The sequence below is a fragment of the Phyllopteryx taeniolatus genome, chromosome 18 (assembly GCF_024500385.1).
Source record: "Phyllopteryx taeniolatus isolate TA_2022b chromosome 18, UOR_Ptae_1.2, whole genome shotgun sequence".
Classification (NCBI taxonomy): domain Eukaryota; kingdom Metazoa; phylum Chordata; class Actinopteri; order Syngnathiformes; family Syngnathidae; genus Phyllopteryx; species Phyllopteryx taeniolatus.
This window is the reverse complement of record NC_084519.1, coordinates 17,390,581-17,407,755: the sequence shown is the minus strand read 5'-3', so window position 1 is coordinate 17,407,755 and position 17,175 is coordinate 17,390,581. Positions and strand designations below refer to the sequence as shown.

General features: G+C 40.6%; 1 protein-coding gene across 2 annotated transcripts in view; it reads left to right on the top strand.

The window, feature by feature from the left end:
* The window catches only part of akap7 (A kinase (PRKA) anchor protein 7), a 30,964-nt gene extending 16,659 nt beyond the window's left edge, over positions 1-14,305 (top strand). The window contains exons 8-9 of one of the 2 annotated variants that reach the window (XM_061753037.1): positions 9,417-9,452; positions 11,861-14,305. In XM_061753037.1, the coding sequence (XP_061609021.1) occupies positions 9,417-9,452; positions 11,861-12,075 (251 nt within the window). In that variant the 3' untranslated portion in view covers positions 12,076-14,305. The remainder of the gene's footprint in view (positions 1-9,416; positions 9,453-11,860) is intronic. The other variant, XM_061753038.1, reaches the window with a different exon arrangement.
* The last annotated feature ends 2,870 nt before the right edge of the window (positions 14,306-17,175 follow it).

The following is a 17,175-nucleotide window of genomic DNA, read 5'->3' as shown; positions in this document are numbered from 1 at the left end:
CAAAAGCAGAAAGTTCGGAGGCTTCCACGGCCACGCCAAGACTGTTCATAAACCGAAAAGTTTATGAACAGTCTTGTAGTAGTTTACTACCCGAAGTAGTTTACCTTTTGAAAAATGTGTTCAGAAACCAAATTGTTCGTGAACCAGGGTCGTTACTAAACTGAGGTTCCACTGTTTTTAATTACTACTGTTTTAGAATGTACACTGTAATAAAATGCTATTGACAATTACTTTTTTTTTTTTTTAACAAAAAATAGTTGTACCGTATCACTGCCAGTGCACCATATAAATAATATTCTACTGCGCTTCCCCGCTCGCCTTCGTGCTGGCAGTATCGCCGCTGCACGGTTACTCGTCAGGTTGATGATTGAACAGCGATGCCGTATCGCCTTTCGAGTCATATTGTGCGGCATAAACGCAGACTCTCCCACGGCGCACGTGTGGGCGCGTCAAGTGCTCTTTGGCGGTGGTTAAAACGGTGTAGCATTGAGCGACTGTTTCTGCTTCCCCCCTCCCCGTCGCCGCCGCACGTGTCCCGCACTCCCTCGCAGCTGCATCGCTGTAAACAGTCGAGCCGCTGTGGCCTACTTCTGAGAAAGGGGCAAAGAGTAAGGGATGCTGAGAGCCAAGACTAATGAGGGGGACAGCGGGCAGCGGCCTGAAAAGAGAAGCGCTAGAGCTAAACGGGGCGAGGCGGGTAGTGTGTCGAACGTGTGCGCAGATCAGATGTTGCCTCCGTGATACGACGACGGCCGCCCCGGCGAGCGCAGCGAGACGTACGCGCGTTCGCGTGGGAGCAGCCCATGCAAAAACGCCCAACGGGATGTCGTGTTCATGCGCACGAAAGGAAGATGGATGTCCTGGCGTTAGTTCCGCATGGTGTCCTGGTGTAGTTGCGGGAATTCCTGGAAAGACTGCAACAACCGCTCTCAAGTATTCCGTTGGAAATTGGGAGCAAAATTCTATGTACTAAATACACAATATGCAGCCCACAGAAAAAAAACACAACTGAATTTTCTTCATGTTAATTGAAGAGAATAAGTTGGAAACAGAACAAACAAAATGTCACTATTCGGCTTTACACGATCAGAATTCACCGATAAGCGAGTTTAAAAAAAAAAAAAAGATCACCGATCCGATCACAAGATGGAGGAATGTGTCTATTTAAATGACCTGTTCATTTACTGTATATACTTGTGTACTTATTTACAATCAATAATGTATCTTTGCTCCTCTATTTATCCCAGTGAGGCATAGTGACAGACGGAACAAATGAATGGTCTTCTAGTAGATGGCAGGAAGGAAATACTATCATTAATGCATCCACTTTTTGTGACATTTTTGGGAGATTTTTCAATTGTAAAATATCTTCCTTGGCTTCGTCAAGGTTGGAAATCACTGCTCCAGTCAGATGGTGTATTCTAATCAGTCGGCTCAAACATGACAGAAATAATGGCGGCTAACTTACTGTAATTCAATTAAACTTTATTTTTAATTAAATGACTTCACCCACGCCGAAACTTTAGAGCATGATTCGACGGAACGGCGGCATGTTTACGTACAACCGTTCGTGCTAGCACTAGCTTGCTAGGCTACATAACGTGAAAGAGCAAATTTGTCTTGTAGTCTGTAATCAGTAGGGAACAAGTTAACCGAACAGCCTTGAGAATTTTGTGCCAAATTCAAAAGTTGATGTCAGCATTCATTGTGTGACTTTGTAGGAAATAGTTCAGAAATGTCATTCGACCGGAAGTCATGAGAAATTAGTTGGAAATAGTACAAAAGTTAGTATGGACATTCAAGGAAAAGATGTAGAGGGAAATGGCACAAAACATAAATACAGGTTGCATATTCAGCGTTGAAGTCACACAAATTTAGAAAGTAATTGTACAAAAAGTTACAATGAGCAGTCAGCAAATAGTAAAAAAAAAAACAAAAAAACAATAATTTGGTACAAAACATTGCTACAGTTTTGGATATTCATCCTGAAGTCACATTGATTCAGTCGAAAGTAGGACAAAAAGTTCATTATTAATTAATAGCGATTCATATTCAACATGAAGTCACTATTCACTTCTTATTCTAATAATCTAAAAAAAAAAAATTCCGTTTTTGGACAAATAGTGCATACGTTTTGTATGAAATCCTCCAAATTGTCCCTAATTTCTCCAGTATTTTGCAGGCTTTAAAAGCACTTTTTCATCTTTTTTATTAGTGTCGCGCAGATCCGTGCCGTTCGTTCATTTCCTACAGTGTCGCGCAGCAAAATGCACCATCTGCACAGCCGGCAGGGACAAAAGAAATGCGCTCTCTAAAAATACATTAGGTGCAGGGCTGTCGTATTGTAATCCGAGGACGAACTGAGTGTGATGAATGAAGTTAACCGTCGACTCGAGATGGCGCGACGCCACGGTGAGAAATGATCCCCGTCAACGTGTCGACTTTCGAGTGCAACGTCGGTTGTCGAGGTCGTGTTGAGATGTCGTGAGCGGAGCCAAATCCAAATGATAAAAGTTTTGATTTAGGATGTCGGATATCAGAGAGCTGGAGATGATAAACGAAATGTTTTGAAAGGTTTGTGGGGAAGGGATTGACTTTGATTTGATTCAAATGCACTGACTAGCAACACGTTTGTTTGTTTTTCTCCGTGTGCTGCTGTAGCAATTTGTTGCTCTGTGGGACATTTGCGATTGTTCATTCCCTCTCGCCTCTTCTTATTTATTTTCCCCCAAATGTGTCACACTTCGTGTTCAGCGTAATTTCCTTGCCAGACATTTTTAGCAGCCTTTTTTTCGACAAAAAGTAGGGAACAGACATACTGGGGAGTAGCCTTGAATTTGTACAATTTGGAATTTCAAACCCCCCACAAAACTTCAGCGTTCTGCTTTTTCTTTGGCTTTGGCTTTCGTATGGGTGCTGTTTGTGTTTTTCCCAATAACCGTAGAAGTGACGTCGTCCTGGCCACGTTAAATCCCAGCTGTCACTCACTCTGGTTCTTGCCGGGGGGCTTCAAGGATAGCGAGGTGGGCTTCACAAGCTCAGTGACCCGTGTCGGCGGGGCTGCCGCCACCTGTCGCGCGCGAGAGCGCAAATCTGCGCCACGCCCGTTTGAAGTGTCTAACGCAGACGGTGTGTACCGACCATTAGCTCCGTGAACATCGAATTGCATCCGCGCTGGAAAACTCGGACGATATCCTCGTCAAATAGTGACCGTGACCGTGACCCCGCCCGCCAGATGTTTTGCGCCGATCGCGACCTCGGCGGAGCGCAGAAACATCCGACGATGAACGACCCGACGATGAACGGAGTCGAGTGCGCGAACAAAGACGATGAATATTTTATTGCTTTTGCATTACGATGCTCTGAAAAAGACAAGAGGAAGGCGTTAAAGCGGAGGGGGGGGGGAGAAAACTTGGCAGAGGAGAATGAATTCAGTCAGCGTCTCTTCGTCCTTCTCACAGCACGATCTTCCACACCTTTAAATGTAAAATATTCCATTGTGTATTATTCCCCCTGCACACAGAAAGAGGAAAATGTCATCGAAATGTTTGCGCGCTCAGCAGTATTTCGTGTGCATTTATATGCAAATGTTCAGCAAACTATTTTTTCCCCCCAGTATAACACCTTTATCAGGAAACTGTAATTGCTGTAATTCTCGATCCTCGGGCTAGTTGGAGAGAATGTTTCCATTTTTAATTTGTGGAAAAATGACTTCCATTGTCTCCTTGTTGTGTAGCTAAAAAACTGGTTAGATGTGGAAAATGACGCCGGTGTAGCAGGTTCAAACCTAGAAAACATCGACGACGCAAATAGGTGTAAAAAGGTGGACGTGCGAGCCAAACCTCGGGCCGCTCGGCCTTCTTCCTTTTACTCCCCAAATAATCATCATTCTGTTAGCGTCCTGAGATGGCGCTTTGCCCGCGGGCCTCGGCGGCCTGCTGCTGCGTCCCCGTCGGTCCTCATCGCGTCACTTGGGAAGGATAAATGTGGACGCGGGGCTCCGGTTGCTTTTGTTTAACGCTGGATCGAAACACACGTTCGGGCTCCCGTAGCGTCAAGAAAAGAAGCCATTCAAATCCTTTTTTTTTTGTTTTGTTTTTTGTATTCCCCGCTGGGATTGTTTCCCGCACACAATTAATAAGCTCTCGGCGCTGGCCTTGAATAAACATGAGAACGAAGACGGCGAGCTGGGATTTATTCGTCTGACTGTCCACCGCTTGCCTGACGATTGAATGCCTAGTCTGGCCCCTTCCCTCAGAAAAAAGACGGGCATTCAAAGTCCTTGCTTAATGATCGGGAAAACTGCGATAATGAGTCGCCCGTTACTAATTACAACCATTCATCAAAAAATGTCAATACACTTAATCCCGCTGCCGATGACATGTTTATTTTAAGATGTAGATATACTCTAATGATGCTTTATATTACCTTGTCTTTCAATTTCTTTAGCAGCCAACTCGTTAGGGCATTTACTTTTTAGCAGTCTGTTCTCGGTCTCATTGTCTACAGTCATTTACAATCAACGTGTTAAGACCGTAATGTTTTTCGACCGGCGATACACAAGTCCAAATCCGATCCTAAGTTCCGTTGACCGATCATTTTCCAGGTCACGTGCGATAATACTGTAATATTCCAATCAAAATGTCTTTTTCATTCTAAACCGCAGAAATACAAACTGAAATTGAAATACAGAGAAATACAGATCGGTGAGCGAAGCAAAACATAGAATAAATAGTAACAATAATCAAATAAGTACACGTACAAATGATAAAGAACGCTGTTAGGTTAGCCATAGCAGCTTCTGCATTACGCTCTTATTAACCCGCACGCCGTTCACTTTCCACCAGTCTGTTTGCGGTATCTACAGCATTGCTATATTTAACATCCCCTGTTGTTTTTTTAATTATTATTTGGATCTAATATGGTCCTGCATCAAACATTGATCTCTTCCTCTTTTCCAATTTCCTACTCTAAAATGACATTTAGATTTGTTTCCATTCTTTGGCATCCCGTTTGTGCATCTCACCCAATTTATCTTGCAGCTTTTGCGGCTACGTGAGAGTTGAGGGCAAAAGTTTGCTCTCTACCTGTTCACCTGTTTCCCCCCAATTTATTTGGCAACCCTTAAAAGGCTGCGGTCGTAGCGCCTTTAATGCTACACAACATAACCTTGTTCAAATCAATATTAGCTTGAGCAAGTCTCCGTATAACAACGTTTTCACTGTAAAAAAAAAGATTGCTCTTTATGTCATCTCTGATATTGCACCAGCCCTTTAAACTTTGCAGAAAATAAAAAGCCTCAACTAACCTACGGTAAGGTCACCTTTGAGTGTCGGATAGTCCAAGAGTAGTTCCAGTGTGATAAGAATGTGTTTGTTATGAATGCTAGCAGGCCTACATTAGCATCTTTGAGTGTAAACGCTATCGTCAATATCTGGTGTCAAAGGAATTTCCTCAGGAAGTTTCCGCAGAACTATTTTACCTCCTCCGAGGACGCTTTCACATCGTTTGTCGCCCATCCCGTCTTTCACCTTTAAGCATTCATTTCTCCATCTTTTAGGGGGTCTCGCATTTTTTTCTTTGAGGAACTCAGCTGGGTCCAAAACAAAAACGACACGTTTTGACACGTTACTGGGCTGCAAATGTAAACAAAACACGCCGCCCGCCGACGCTTTCATTCAAGCCTTAAATGAGATGATTGCAGCTCCTTTTGGGTACGGCGTGTAATTAATGAGTGCTTGCGCGTCGTAGCTCCCGTCAGACTCGAAGTGAACGTTATAAAAAGCTCGCTCCCGCGAGGAACGCTTTACAAGCCCGGCTGGAATTGGTGTCAGAAAAATCTGAAGAGCAGCGATCCAAACTTGTCTTTGTTTGAGGACCGCTAAAGATAAATGAGTGCGTGTCACGTTGGTATGCTAAGTACATAATTGTGCTTGGAAAGGTTTTCCCCACAGTCCAAACTAGATCGGTGCCCAGAAGTAAACCCGAAGCAGACACTCCGTCGTCTTCTGCTGACGTGATGCAGACTCTCCGCTCTTGAAGTCTTAAATCAAACACTGCCATCTAAACAAGCTTTTCGCCTTGTCACGCAAATAATGAGTCTATAAGCAAGCTAGCTGCTAAATGCCGTTGAGGTCCACGCTAGCATGCTAATGTTTAGCCTCTACATTCGTTTTGTACCTTTGAGACAAATAAGTGACGTATAATCGATATAAAGCAACTTTTTGATCAATAAAGTACAATTTAATGACGGCAAGAGTTACGTATAAGCTCATCAGCATATGATTTATTGGCCCTTCTGATTGTGTTGCCATCAGTAAAAATAATCACAGTGATCATTCTGGATCTTAAAGTCCACTAATAAGTAAATCAGACCTTTCTGATTTGCTACAAATTACTCCTACTTCATTTTAGCCAGTGTCGATTAGCGTTAGCCCACTAACGCTAATGTAAAGGTGAGGCCTATAGTTGTATATCACAAATGACGGAATGGCTTATTGCTTGCCGAGAAAAAGAAAAAGTTTGGACATTTCAACCGAGAACTATTGCAATTTGGAACAGACGGCAGCGCTACTGTTACCCTGCTTCAGCTAATATACAGGCGAGGCCCATAGTTGTGGAGCAGAATTAATGGAATGACTCAATACTTGCGTACTGAAAAATATTTCAAATTGAAATTGAAGGTTGCGCTGGTTAGCATTAAGCCCCTAAAGCCACACTACAGGCAAGGCCCACAGTTGTAAGAAATCTGACAATGAAAATCATCATGGTCATCATTTTGGATCCTAAAGCACTCACCAGCATGGAAAGTAGCAATATTTCTGTATTTTCTGTGTTGTGTTTGATGCTCAGTAATCCAATTGGCCTCATTCTCAAAACTACCGATTCCGTTCCCGTCTGGAAGCTAACCACTTAACATTTTCAACTGAAAACGAATTTCTTTACATAACGATGTGATATGTGTCTCGGAGTGTACATTTTTTTAAAAAGGACACCATTATCCTTTAAGTAAGTGTTCAGTGTTGGCATCAGTAAGTACTACCGCCAACTAGTGGCCTGGCATGCTTATTACAGCTTTTCCGCAGGTCCGCGTGAACTGATATTGCTTTTGACGCTGTTGTCGCCTCCCGTAAAAGCTTCTTCGTCGTTGTTTAAACACGCCCTAAGCTTTAAGTTTCCTTTCCCGTGTTTTTTTTTTCCCCCAGCAATTCTACTTGTTAAAACAGAGTTTATGCTTGCTTAAAATCCACTTTTCAAATGCTTTTCGCTGGAGGCTTGTGGTGGAGCAAACACAAACAAAAGAACTGGCAAATTACTCAAAGGCCTTGAGGCAAAAAGACAAGGTTTCCACTGCAGGTTTTGCAACAAATTAAGATTTAACGGGTCTTTCGCTGCATTGGAGCCAACACAATCGGGATTCATTCAAATCCTTTGCGATTCGTCTTTGTTAGTGTGGAATAACAGTGAGGAAAATCAGCGGAAAGAGATTTGGAAGCGTGTCGGCAGAGGTGGCCAAAGTATAGGCAGTCTGTACTTGAATAGAAGTACAGATACTTCTGTTCCAAAGCTAGCAAACTGGCAAAGGTAGGAGTACTGATTCGATACCTTGAGTAGAAAATGTACTCAAACGTGAATTTTTAATGTCAATTATATCCAATACCCATTTTGATAACTTAGCGCAAAAGAAGAAAAAAAAACAAAAAACAAGAGTTGGTTAGCTAGCATTTGCTAATTTTGTGAACTGACAAACAAAAAATGCTATATTAGCTCATGCTAACAACTGGGGGAAAAAAATACACCTTGCATGTATTTTTTCCCAAAGACTTTTCCTCTTGTTGGGAAAAAGTCTTCTCTTTCCATAATTTTGCGGGTACCGCGGCTCTACAATTGGTGAAATAAATACTTTGGACTTGCTCCGCAGTCAGATCACTAGCACAGCAGCCTGGCTAACATCCGTTGGTTTCTGCTCCGACGCTACTTCACAAAATGAAAAGAGCAAAGTCGTAGCAACCTGCTCACGGTCATCATACCGACGGAATCTAAAACCGGCCCAAAAAAAAGTGTCGTCGAGTCCAACGAAGAAGGTTTCATTGGAGAGGAGAGCGTATAGGAGCTTGTTGACGAAAGCGTAACGGTGCCGATAAGTTGAGTCATGACGACAGCCCGGTTGCCAGAGTTCCGCTCTTATCGTTTTCCGTTCCAGTTGCTGTAATATTATCATTATCTCGACTCTTCTTATCGGTACACATTGCAGCTTTTACGGCCGCCGTAAAGGCTCGCCTGCAGATTGAAGAGATAAGACGACTCCCTGAATGTTAATGAGCGCCGAATAACACTTGAGTCGCTCGGATTTGCTTTCATAAAACTTCAATCGAGGTTGTAGTGTCCGGCGAAGGTTTTGTTTCCTCTATTGTCGCTGTCATCAAATTTGAATGATCTCTACCGGTAATGTTTTAAGGAGCATTTTGAATTATTAGCAAGCCTCACACAAGCCGAAAAACAAGCTCACTGGGTGGGAGGTGAGTCTCTTCACAAAAAGAGGAAGCAGCTGACTTTATGGGGTACATTCAGTTCTCGGACTGTTTTACCGACTTGTTGTCGCCATTTTGTTCTGAGCAGGCACCACGCCAGGCCCCGCCTCTTACAGAGATGCCTGGAGATACGAATGACTCTGCCGACTTTTTTTTATTTTGTATTTTTTGCTTTGAATTGTGAGCAAAAATCTTAGCTTATGAGCGCCATCTGGTGGCAGTCAACTAAACTCGTACTTTAAAAACAAGTATTTTGTTTGATAGTAAACAAAAACAAAAATGTCTTCAAGTTTACTGTTAAACTAAACATAAAACAAAAAGAATGACACATTGTGTATTGAAAACAACTTTCAGTCCGCTGGCTTAATGCTAACACATAATGGGGAAACGGCACAGACGGGCTAACTGATACCATCTCAGTGAGGATGTTATATATTACTGCAGAAACTCTGAAACTCATCTTTGGTAGTCTGCATGAGTGTATCATACTGCCGCCAGGTGGACAATGTTGGACAATGCGATTTTCCTTATTCAAGACACATGACCAAAATATTTGTTGTTTTTGGGGGGGCTGGAACAGATCGATGGCATTTTCTTTCATTTCAATGGGGAAAGATGATTAAAGTGTTTTAAGTTACAAGCATGGTCATGGAATGAATTCATCTCTTATCTCGAGGCTCGACTGCGTTCCGAATGTTACCAACTTTTCTTTCTTTCTTTTTTTTTTTTTTTTTTGCACCAAACTACATTGTTTTCCTTTGACCGCATCCTTTCGTCCGTGGGCGACGGCCACATGCTTTGCGGCACCTGACAAGGAAAAAGCCACGAGACCGTCGGCGTGTCGCCGGCTCACCACGTCACCGAATGTTTGTGCTTATGTTGCAGATTTGACTCAACATCCGCTGCATCGCAAGCGCTCAAGTATGTGTCGGAAAAATACCGTCCTCATACAAAATCGAAGCAAAGCCAATCACAAGTTGGGGATGAAAAATCCAATCGATGATCAATTGTGAGGGTGGAGAAAAATGATAACGCTTCATTTTTGGCTGTAATGAATTGCATGGCAGCATTTTACGACAAAGTAATTGCAATTTAACCTCAATGTTTCAAGCCAATCAGTTTGCTTTGGTGCCGTGAGGTGGGAAGTGATTAAGGGGGCTCTGTTTTTTTTTTTTTGGTGGGGGGGAGATGGAGCGCTACCTCGCACAGACGATAAAAAAGTCAAATCAAATGTGATGTAGTCTCACCTCAGCAGCGGCACAAAAGGAGCAAACCTTGCCTGCAAAGATCGATAAAGTATTTTAAGGATGGAAATCAATATGCTTGTTCTTACACGAGGACTCGAGAAGCTTTTTACGCTGCGACGCTTGGCTTGTATATTTTTTTTATGTGTTTTAAATTAGTTTTGGTGTATATTCTTTGTGTCACAATAAAGTTAGAATATTACGAGAAAAAAGTTATTTTTATGAGAGTAAAGTCATAATGCTGCTATGAGGAAGAACTCGTAAAGGTGTAATATCAAAAGAAAAAATATTGCAAGAATATAGTAATCCGCTGCTATCGGGACAGGATACGACCCTCCGAAAAGGTTTAGGATTGCATATAGGTTCCACAAGATGGCGCCAAAACACTGCGATTATTTCACTTCAATATTCTTGGGTAGTATTTGAAGGACTTTTACCAAAGTATTTATATTTACAGTTGTGATTTACAAGAAAAAAGTTGTCATTTTAATGAGGGTACAAGTTCATGATTTTTTTATATTAAAAGCTTTATAATAATATATTACCATTAAAACAAAATTACAAGAAGTGAGTCATAATACTACGACAAAAAGCATGTCGTAAAGTGACGAGAAAAAATGTCATAAGAAGTTGTAATCCTACAAAAAAGTCGGAATAGCATGAGAAAAAAGAATAAAGTCATGATATTAAAAGTCATATTGCAAGAAAATGATGACATAATAATGGGAGAAAAAGTTGACATTTGAATGAGTCCAAATTCATGTTTTTTATATTAAAAGCTATGAGTCGCGTAATATTACGTGGAAAAAAATCTACTTCTTTTTCCAAGAACTGAGCTGAAATAATAATAAGATGACAAAAAGCATAATGTAACATTGCGAGTAAAAAAAAAAAAAAAAAAAAAAAGGTTCTTTTTTCAGAGTTGTCCAAATAAGTCTTGATTCTCATAACATTGCAACTTTTCTTCTGGCAAATGTTTTTTTTTTTCTTCTTTCCAGCATGTGCATAAATCGTACTTCAGGCTCCTCTCTCCAATAATTCTGTTGCTTCTTTGACTCACTCACTGACTCTCTTTTCTTTTTTTTGTTTTTTGTGGCAGCATAAACATCATCTGCGGCGCGCTATCAACTGTCATCCGCTGTCAGCGCGTACCGCCTACTAAAGTGGAAATATTCATTCATCCGGATTGGCACTTTTGTTTCCCCCCCCTCCTGCTGAAATGGAAAACCATGTCATGACAATCTCTTAATGTCCACAAGTTCAAATATTGTCGCCGTAGAGCAAAGTCATAAGAAATGGAGTAGTAATACCATGAGAATGAAGTCATGATATGAAGATTTTTTTTTTTTTTATATATTACTAAAATAACAACAATGTATTACGAAAAACAAGGTCGTAAGGTTTGCGAGAATAAAGTCATAATATCATGTGAAAAACAATATTCCCAGAAATCTCTCTTCGTGTCAACAAATGAGGTTAAATACCTTTTTTTTTACGTTAGAATAAAATCGGAATATAGCAAAAATAAGCCATAATTATGAGAAAATATTATGATGATAAAGTCAATTATGTGAAATGAGAAGTTGGAATATTATGAGATTTAAGGCCATTTCATATTCTCTTGCTATTACGATCATAATCATAATAGTCGAAGAAAAAAGTGTGACAATACCAAAACTTTTTCTTAGTGCTAACAAATTCGGATGAATGTTTCCTACAATTCCAAATGTTCCACATAAAAAAATAAGACGGGGGGGAGTTCTTTTCACTTCCCTAAATTCGCACATTTGTAATTTGACATTTCCCATGACAACGTTCCTGAATGAATGCAGATATTTGACATATTTTTCTTGACGGATTTAAAACATTCCCTCTTCAAACTCTTCTGCTCATTCAAGAAATGAAGGCAGCTCTTGCTAACGTTTCAAATCTTCAAATGAGGAGCTTTTAAAGAATACCCTCCTCCTTCCACATTTCTTGACACTTTCAAAGCATTCAAATCTTCCTTTCTACATTTCAACAATTCCATTAATTAACACCAAATTCTCTTCTTTAACAATTACTTGTTGTTCTTTTTCATCCCAGGCGGTCATCGCCGGTCTGAGCCTGACGAGGCGGAGCTTCTGAGAATCAGCAAGCGATTGGTGGAAGATGCCGTCAGTCGTGCCGTGCAGCAATACAAACAGGAAACGCTCCAGAACGGGGGCGGGCCTAACGCGGGGCAGCCGCCCGGAAACGCGGACGGGGACGCGGCCATGAAGACGACTGACGCTAATGCCGCCACGGACTCCGGGAAGTGACGTGATCGGACCCAGAGCTAACCGGAAGCGCTAATCGCCAAAATGTCCGGTCCGCTTCGTCGTCACGCGGCTAACCCCGAAGGCGAGCCCGGCGTTAATCGGCTAATCTCGAAGGCTTGCCGCTCACGTTAGCTAGGATGGCCGCCCACTTCACCAAGCTGGACTCTGGTAGCTCGGTAGTCACAGTGAGCCCAAAGTGTCTCGCTGATCTACAACGCAGGGTTCCCGGCACCTTGCGTCGGCTAATTGCTAATATGGCCATTTGCGAATATTTGGAGCAGGATTGTTAAACGCTGACTCGTTAAAACTGACCGTGAGACTTGATCGGATTCTAAAGCACATCGTGCCGTTTTGTATTCGTGACATTCTAATTTGGACGTCTCGAGGTGTGCTAGCGTTAAACGTGTTCTACTGGTGTCCTGCGGGGGCAGCAGTGAGACAATCACCCAACTCAATCCACACTAAAAACAAAATTTCACACAGCACTAATCATGTTAGCATAGACATTTAACAAATGCAGCACAACTATAGTATCCGTTGTTTTAATGTTTTTATTACGCTGTTTTTTGTTGTTGTTTTTTTATTACATGGCGATACACAGGGAACCCCCATTTATACGTTCCACCCAGCCCCAAAATCGGCGATATATAAAGATCACCTAAAAACAGATTTTTTTTTTGATTTTTTTTTACCCCTCCCACATACTTTAAACACATTTTGAATTTGTTAAAACACTTTTAAAAGGTAACAACCTATTTAAAAAAACAATAGTTTAAAAATCTGCGCAAACAATACACAGATATAGCGGGTTCACGTTATTCTTGTTAATAATCATGATTTCACACAATAGGGCGTCACTTTATTCCTTCTCCGGTTTGCGTGATGAATCCCTCGAGGTTTACGACTGTTGTAAGTTGCTGTTGACAGAAAGCATGTTGCCCTCTGGTGGCCTGGAGACGAACCGGTTGCCGCACAAGCATGGCCGTCAAACGATCGAACGTGCCAGAGGATTTTGCAAAACCTGACTGGATGTGAGGAGAGGTGAACGTGATTTATGATGGAGCTATGCTAACCACACATCCACAATTTTTGATTTGTGAGATTCATGAATTGCAAGCATTAAGTCGAAATATTGCCGTAAAAAAACTAATATGAGGAAATAAGTTGTAATGGAAAGAAAATTATTTTTCTTTGACTGAAAAAGTAATTTTTCTGGGAAAAAGATTTCTTCATCAGAGCATTGTGGCTTCATTCTTGTTAAAAAAAAAAAAAGTTTTAAAGAAAAAGCTTTTTTCTCCTTTGTGAAATTTTGTGATATTTCGACTTTTTTTTTTACGATTTTAATGAGAAAAAAAGTAATATGACAAGAACATACTTCTTTTTTCTCGTTGTATTGAGACTTCCTCATAAAACAATTCTTCTGTTGCTATTGCGACAAATTCCCCCCCCCCCCCCCCCAAAAGTTCTAATAGTGCGAGAAACTATAAAAGAACTACGAGAATTAAGTTGTAATATTAAAGAGACTGAAGAGAAAGAGTTATTGTAACAAAATGCTGACATTTAGTTTTTTCTCTGACAGCAAAACCTATTCCTACAAAAAGAATAGGTTTTGCTTTTCAATTGCTTCCAGGAAGACTTCTTCATTTTCACTCCCCGCCCCCCCACCAAAAAAAAACCCTTTGAATTGATTCTGAGCGATCGTTTGGTGAGCAGCTTTTAACTCCAGATCATGACTGAGGATTGTTCTGTGTGGTTTAGAAGCACACCGATGCTGTTGACTGTTGGAAGTGGCCTTCTGTCCCCATTTTTTTCCATTTCCTGCAAGTGCTTACTTAGCATGACGCTAGCGTCAAAGCTGGACTAGTGTTGGACGTGACACAAGTTCTCTGTTCCAGCCACGTTTTCTTTTTTGTTTTTGTTTTGCTCTCATCCCTCTTCCGATGCTGTCGTGATTAAAAAGAACACCTTTTCATTTAATGTCTTCTTTTTGTTGTCACCAGATCCTTAAAGCGCCGTCAAATCCCCTTTAATACACACTTTGTCCTCGTGGCCCACATTGTTAAATCTTCTTACAAGCCTGTGTGCGATACGATTATTTGATCAGTGCGTCTCCATGGACCTTGTCTCCTTCCATTATTACAGCAAGGAACTGTGTGTGTGTGTGTGTGCATTGGTGTGTTTTGTTCCGTCCCACGTGAACAATAAAACAGGATATGAAATTTCCAACCAATATCCTTGTCTGTGTGTTGACGTCAAATGTGTTTGTGAACTGTAAACGGTAAATTATTTTAGAGAAAAGAGGGTAGTATATAGTGCACGAATGGGAAAATACAAAACTGTATTACATTAGTTGGATCTTATACAATGTATTTTATTTGGAGGGGAGGAGTGTTGCTTAAAAAATCTATTTGAAAAAGGCTCTGAAGAAAAATTCAAACAAATACAAGAACAAAATATTACTTGAAAAATATTAATCAGAAACCCTAACGCTAATTTGAAACCCTACTTTAAAACCATAACCCTATTTTGTAACCCAACTTTGAAACTCTAAATCGTTTTTAAAAACCTAATTAGAAACCCTACTTTAAAACCCTAACCCGGTTTTGAAACCCTAATTTCAAACCCTAACCCCGTTTTGAAACCCTAATTTCAAACCCTAAGCCGGTTTTGAAACCCTAACCCCGTTTTAAAACCCTAATTTCAAACCCTAACCCGGTTTTGAAACCCGACTTTAAAACCCTATCCCAGTTTTGAAACCCTACTTTGAAATCCTAACCCCAATTTGAAACCCTAATGCTAATTTGAAACCCAACTTTGAAACTCTAAATTGGGTTTAAAAACCTAATTAGAAACCCTACTTTGAAACCCTAACCCCATTTTGAAAACCTACTTTAAAACCCTAACCCTGTTTTGAAACGCTAATTTCAAACCGTAACCCTGTTTTGAAACCCTCATTTCAAACCCTAACCCTGTTTTGAAACTCTAACCCTGAGCCTAATTTCAAACACTAACCCAGTTTTGAAACCCTACCGCTGTTTTGAAACCGTGTATATTATTCCTATGTGCCGATTGATTTCAATTTTGCAGCATTAACTCTTTGTGTCGTTGGTGTTTCTTCATTTGTGTCTCAATCAAAGGTGTTGGAATCCCCAAAGAATCTAAATGATGAAATCACTCATTAGCGTTTTCAATTTGCTCATTTCTGTCCTTTTCTGAGCCAATCAGAATCGAGTATTCACAAAGACCCTAGTATAATATTGTGCGCTCTCACACAAACATCCACGCTGCGCTTCCAAGTGCCTTAAAAAAACGGATCATCTATATATTTTTTTAGATATTCCCAATTTTTTGTTTTAGAAAATAGAGCTGTCGTAAATCTTGGCAAAAATTAATAATTTTCCATACTTCCATCCTGGAAATGTATGAAGTCAAATTCCATCCTTTTCCATACTTGCGTAGGAACCCTATCGAGCTTCTATCCTTCTTCGTCTACCATCATCAGTTCATTTTTCTGCTTCATCTACCTCCACCATCTCTCCTTTCATCCCTTTCTCAATCTGTCTTCTGTCCTTCCTCATCCTCTTCCTTTTTTCATCCTTTTCTCCTTCATCTCCCCTTCATCGTTTTTTGTGTCTGAGAAATGAGATCACGTCGGTGTCATCTCTCGCACACACAAAACATGCCGTTTCCTCATCTGTCGTTGTCATGGCGACGGGGAGCACTCTGGGTGAAGCCAGCGTGTGCGTGCGCGCGCGCGTGCGTGCGTTTGTGTGTCCACAACTCGGTGGCCATTTGGACGTGACCGAATGTGAGCACTCGACTTGTTATTTCACAGTGCGCACGTGTTTTATATCAACTTCTTTTAACTATCACAGTGGCGTGCAAAGGGGGCGTTGGGCGGGGGTCATCCGAACGGGTAACAGCGGACAGTATATGTCCGTCCCCCGGCCTGCCTGCGTGGCGTTTGCACGTTCTTCTCCGTGCGTTTTCGCCCTCATTCCAAAAAAAAAAAAACTGAACTGAAACTTGAATTTAGACATTATCTGGTTCAAGTTCATTAAAAAAAAAAAAAAAACATCTTTCAAGCCATATTAGATTTCTAGATTGTATACATGAATGAATTCACTTGTGAATATGTTTTGGAGGTATTACTATACTATGCGTACTAATGTTACTATAAAATGCGTTGAATGCTATTTGTGCAACAGTACGCATTCAAGTCCAATTTGAAACTGTCGTTTTCTCATCTTGACAATCGCGCGTTTGTTGCTTCAGCATGTGATTTTTCCACACCTTGTGACGCTCATGAATAAGAAGTCAAAAGGACGAGGTCGTATTGTCTCCAGTTTGTAGAATTGAGTGACATCTCGTGCTGGAGGGACACAGTCCACACTCACGAAAAGACAATGTCGTAGAAGTTGAGGTATTTGTATCAAGTTTTCATTCCGTCTTGAAAGCAGTTCATCCAAATTGCAGCCCCAAGATGACTGCTCCACAGAGAGTCCTTCAAACATTTTCATTAAGTTCGCTTTGGGAAAAAAAAAAAAAGACTCTGCTTTGTGTCCAATTTGATTGCGTTTTATTTTATTATTTTTGAAGTGACTTGTGACGTGATTGCATCGCGCCTGTTCTCCGACGTGATCGACAAAATGAAAATTCTCTGAGAGGATGAAAAATAGCATTTTTAAGGCCACATTCACGTGAACAAAATATGACCACATTACATTAGCTGCATAACCTCTTTTTTTTTTTATCACTTGAATTATGTATATTAGTAATCAGCTCATTTTTCAGTTTATATCTAATCATTGATTTTCTTGGCATGGATATTAACAATTTGCTTTTATCAACAATGTAGTCTTTGTTACATTTTTTAATTATATTTAATTCATGTTTTTTTTATTTAATATTTTTGTATTTTTAAATGATTTCCATTGTTTTATATTTTTAGTTGTATTTAATTGTTCAATTCATCCAACACGTATTTAACTCCAATTTGTCATTGAATTACTAAATTGAATGTCTGTCACTTCTTTGTATTGCATGGAATACATTTTTGACTTTTAAATGTAATTATTAACATGTTTTAATTGTATTTAT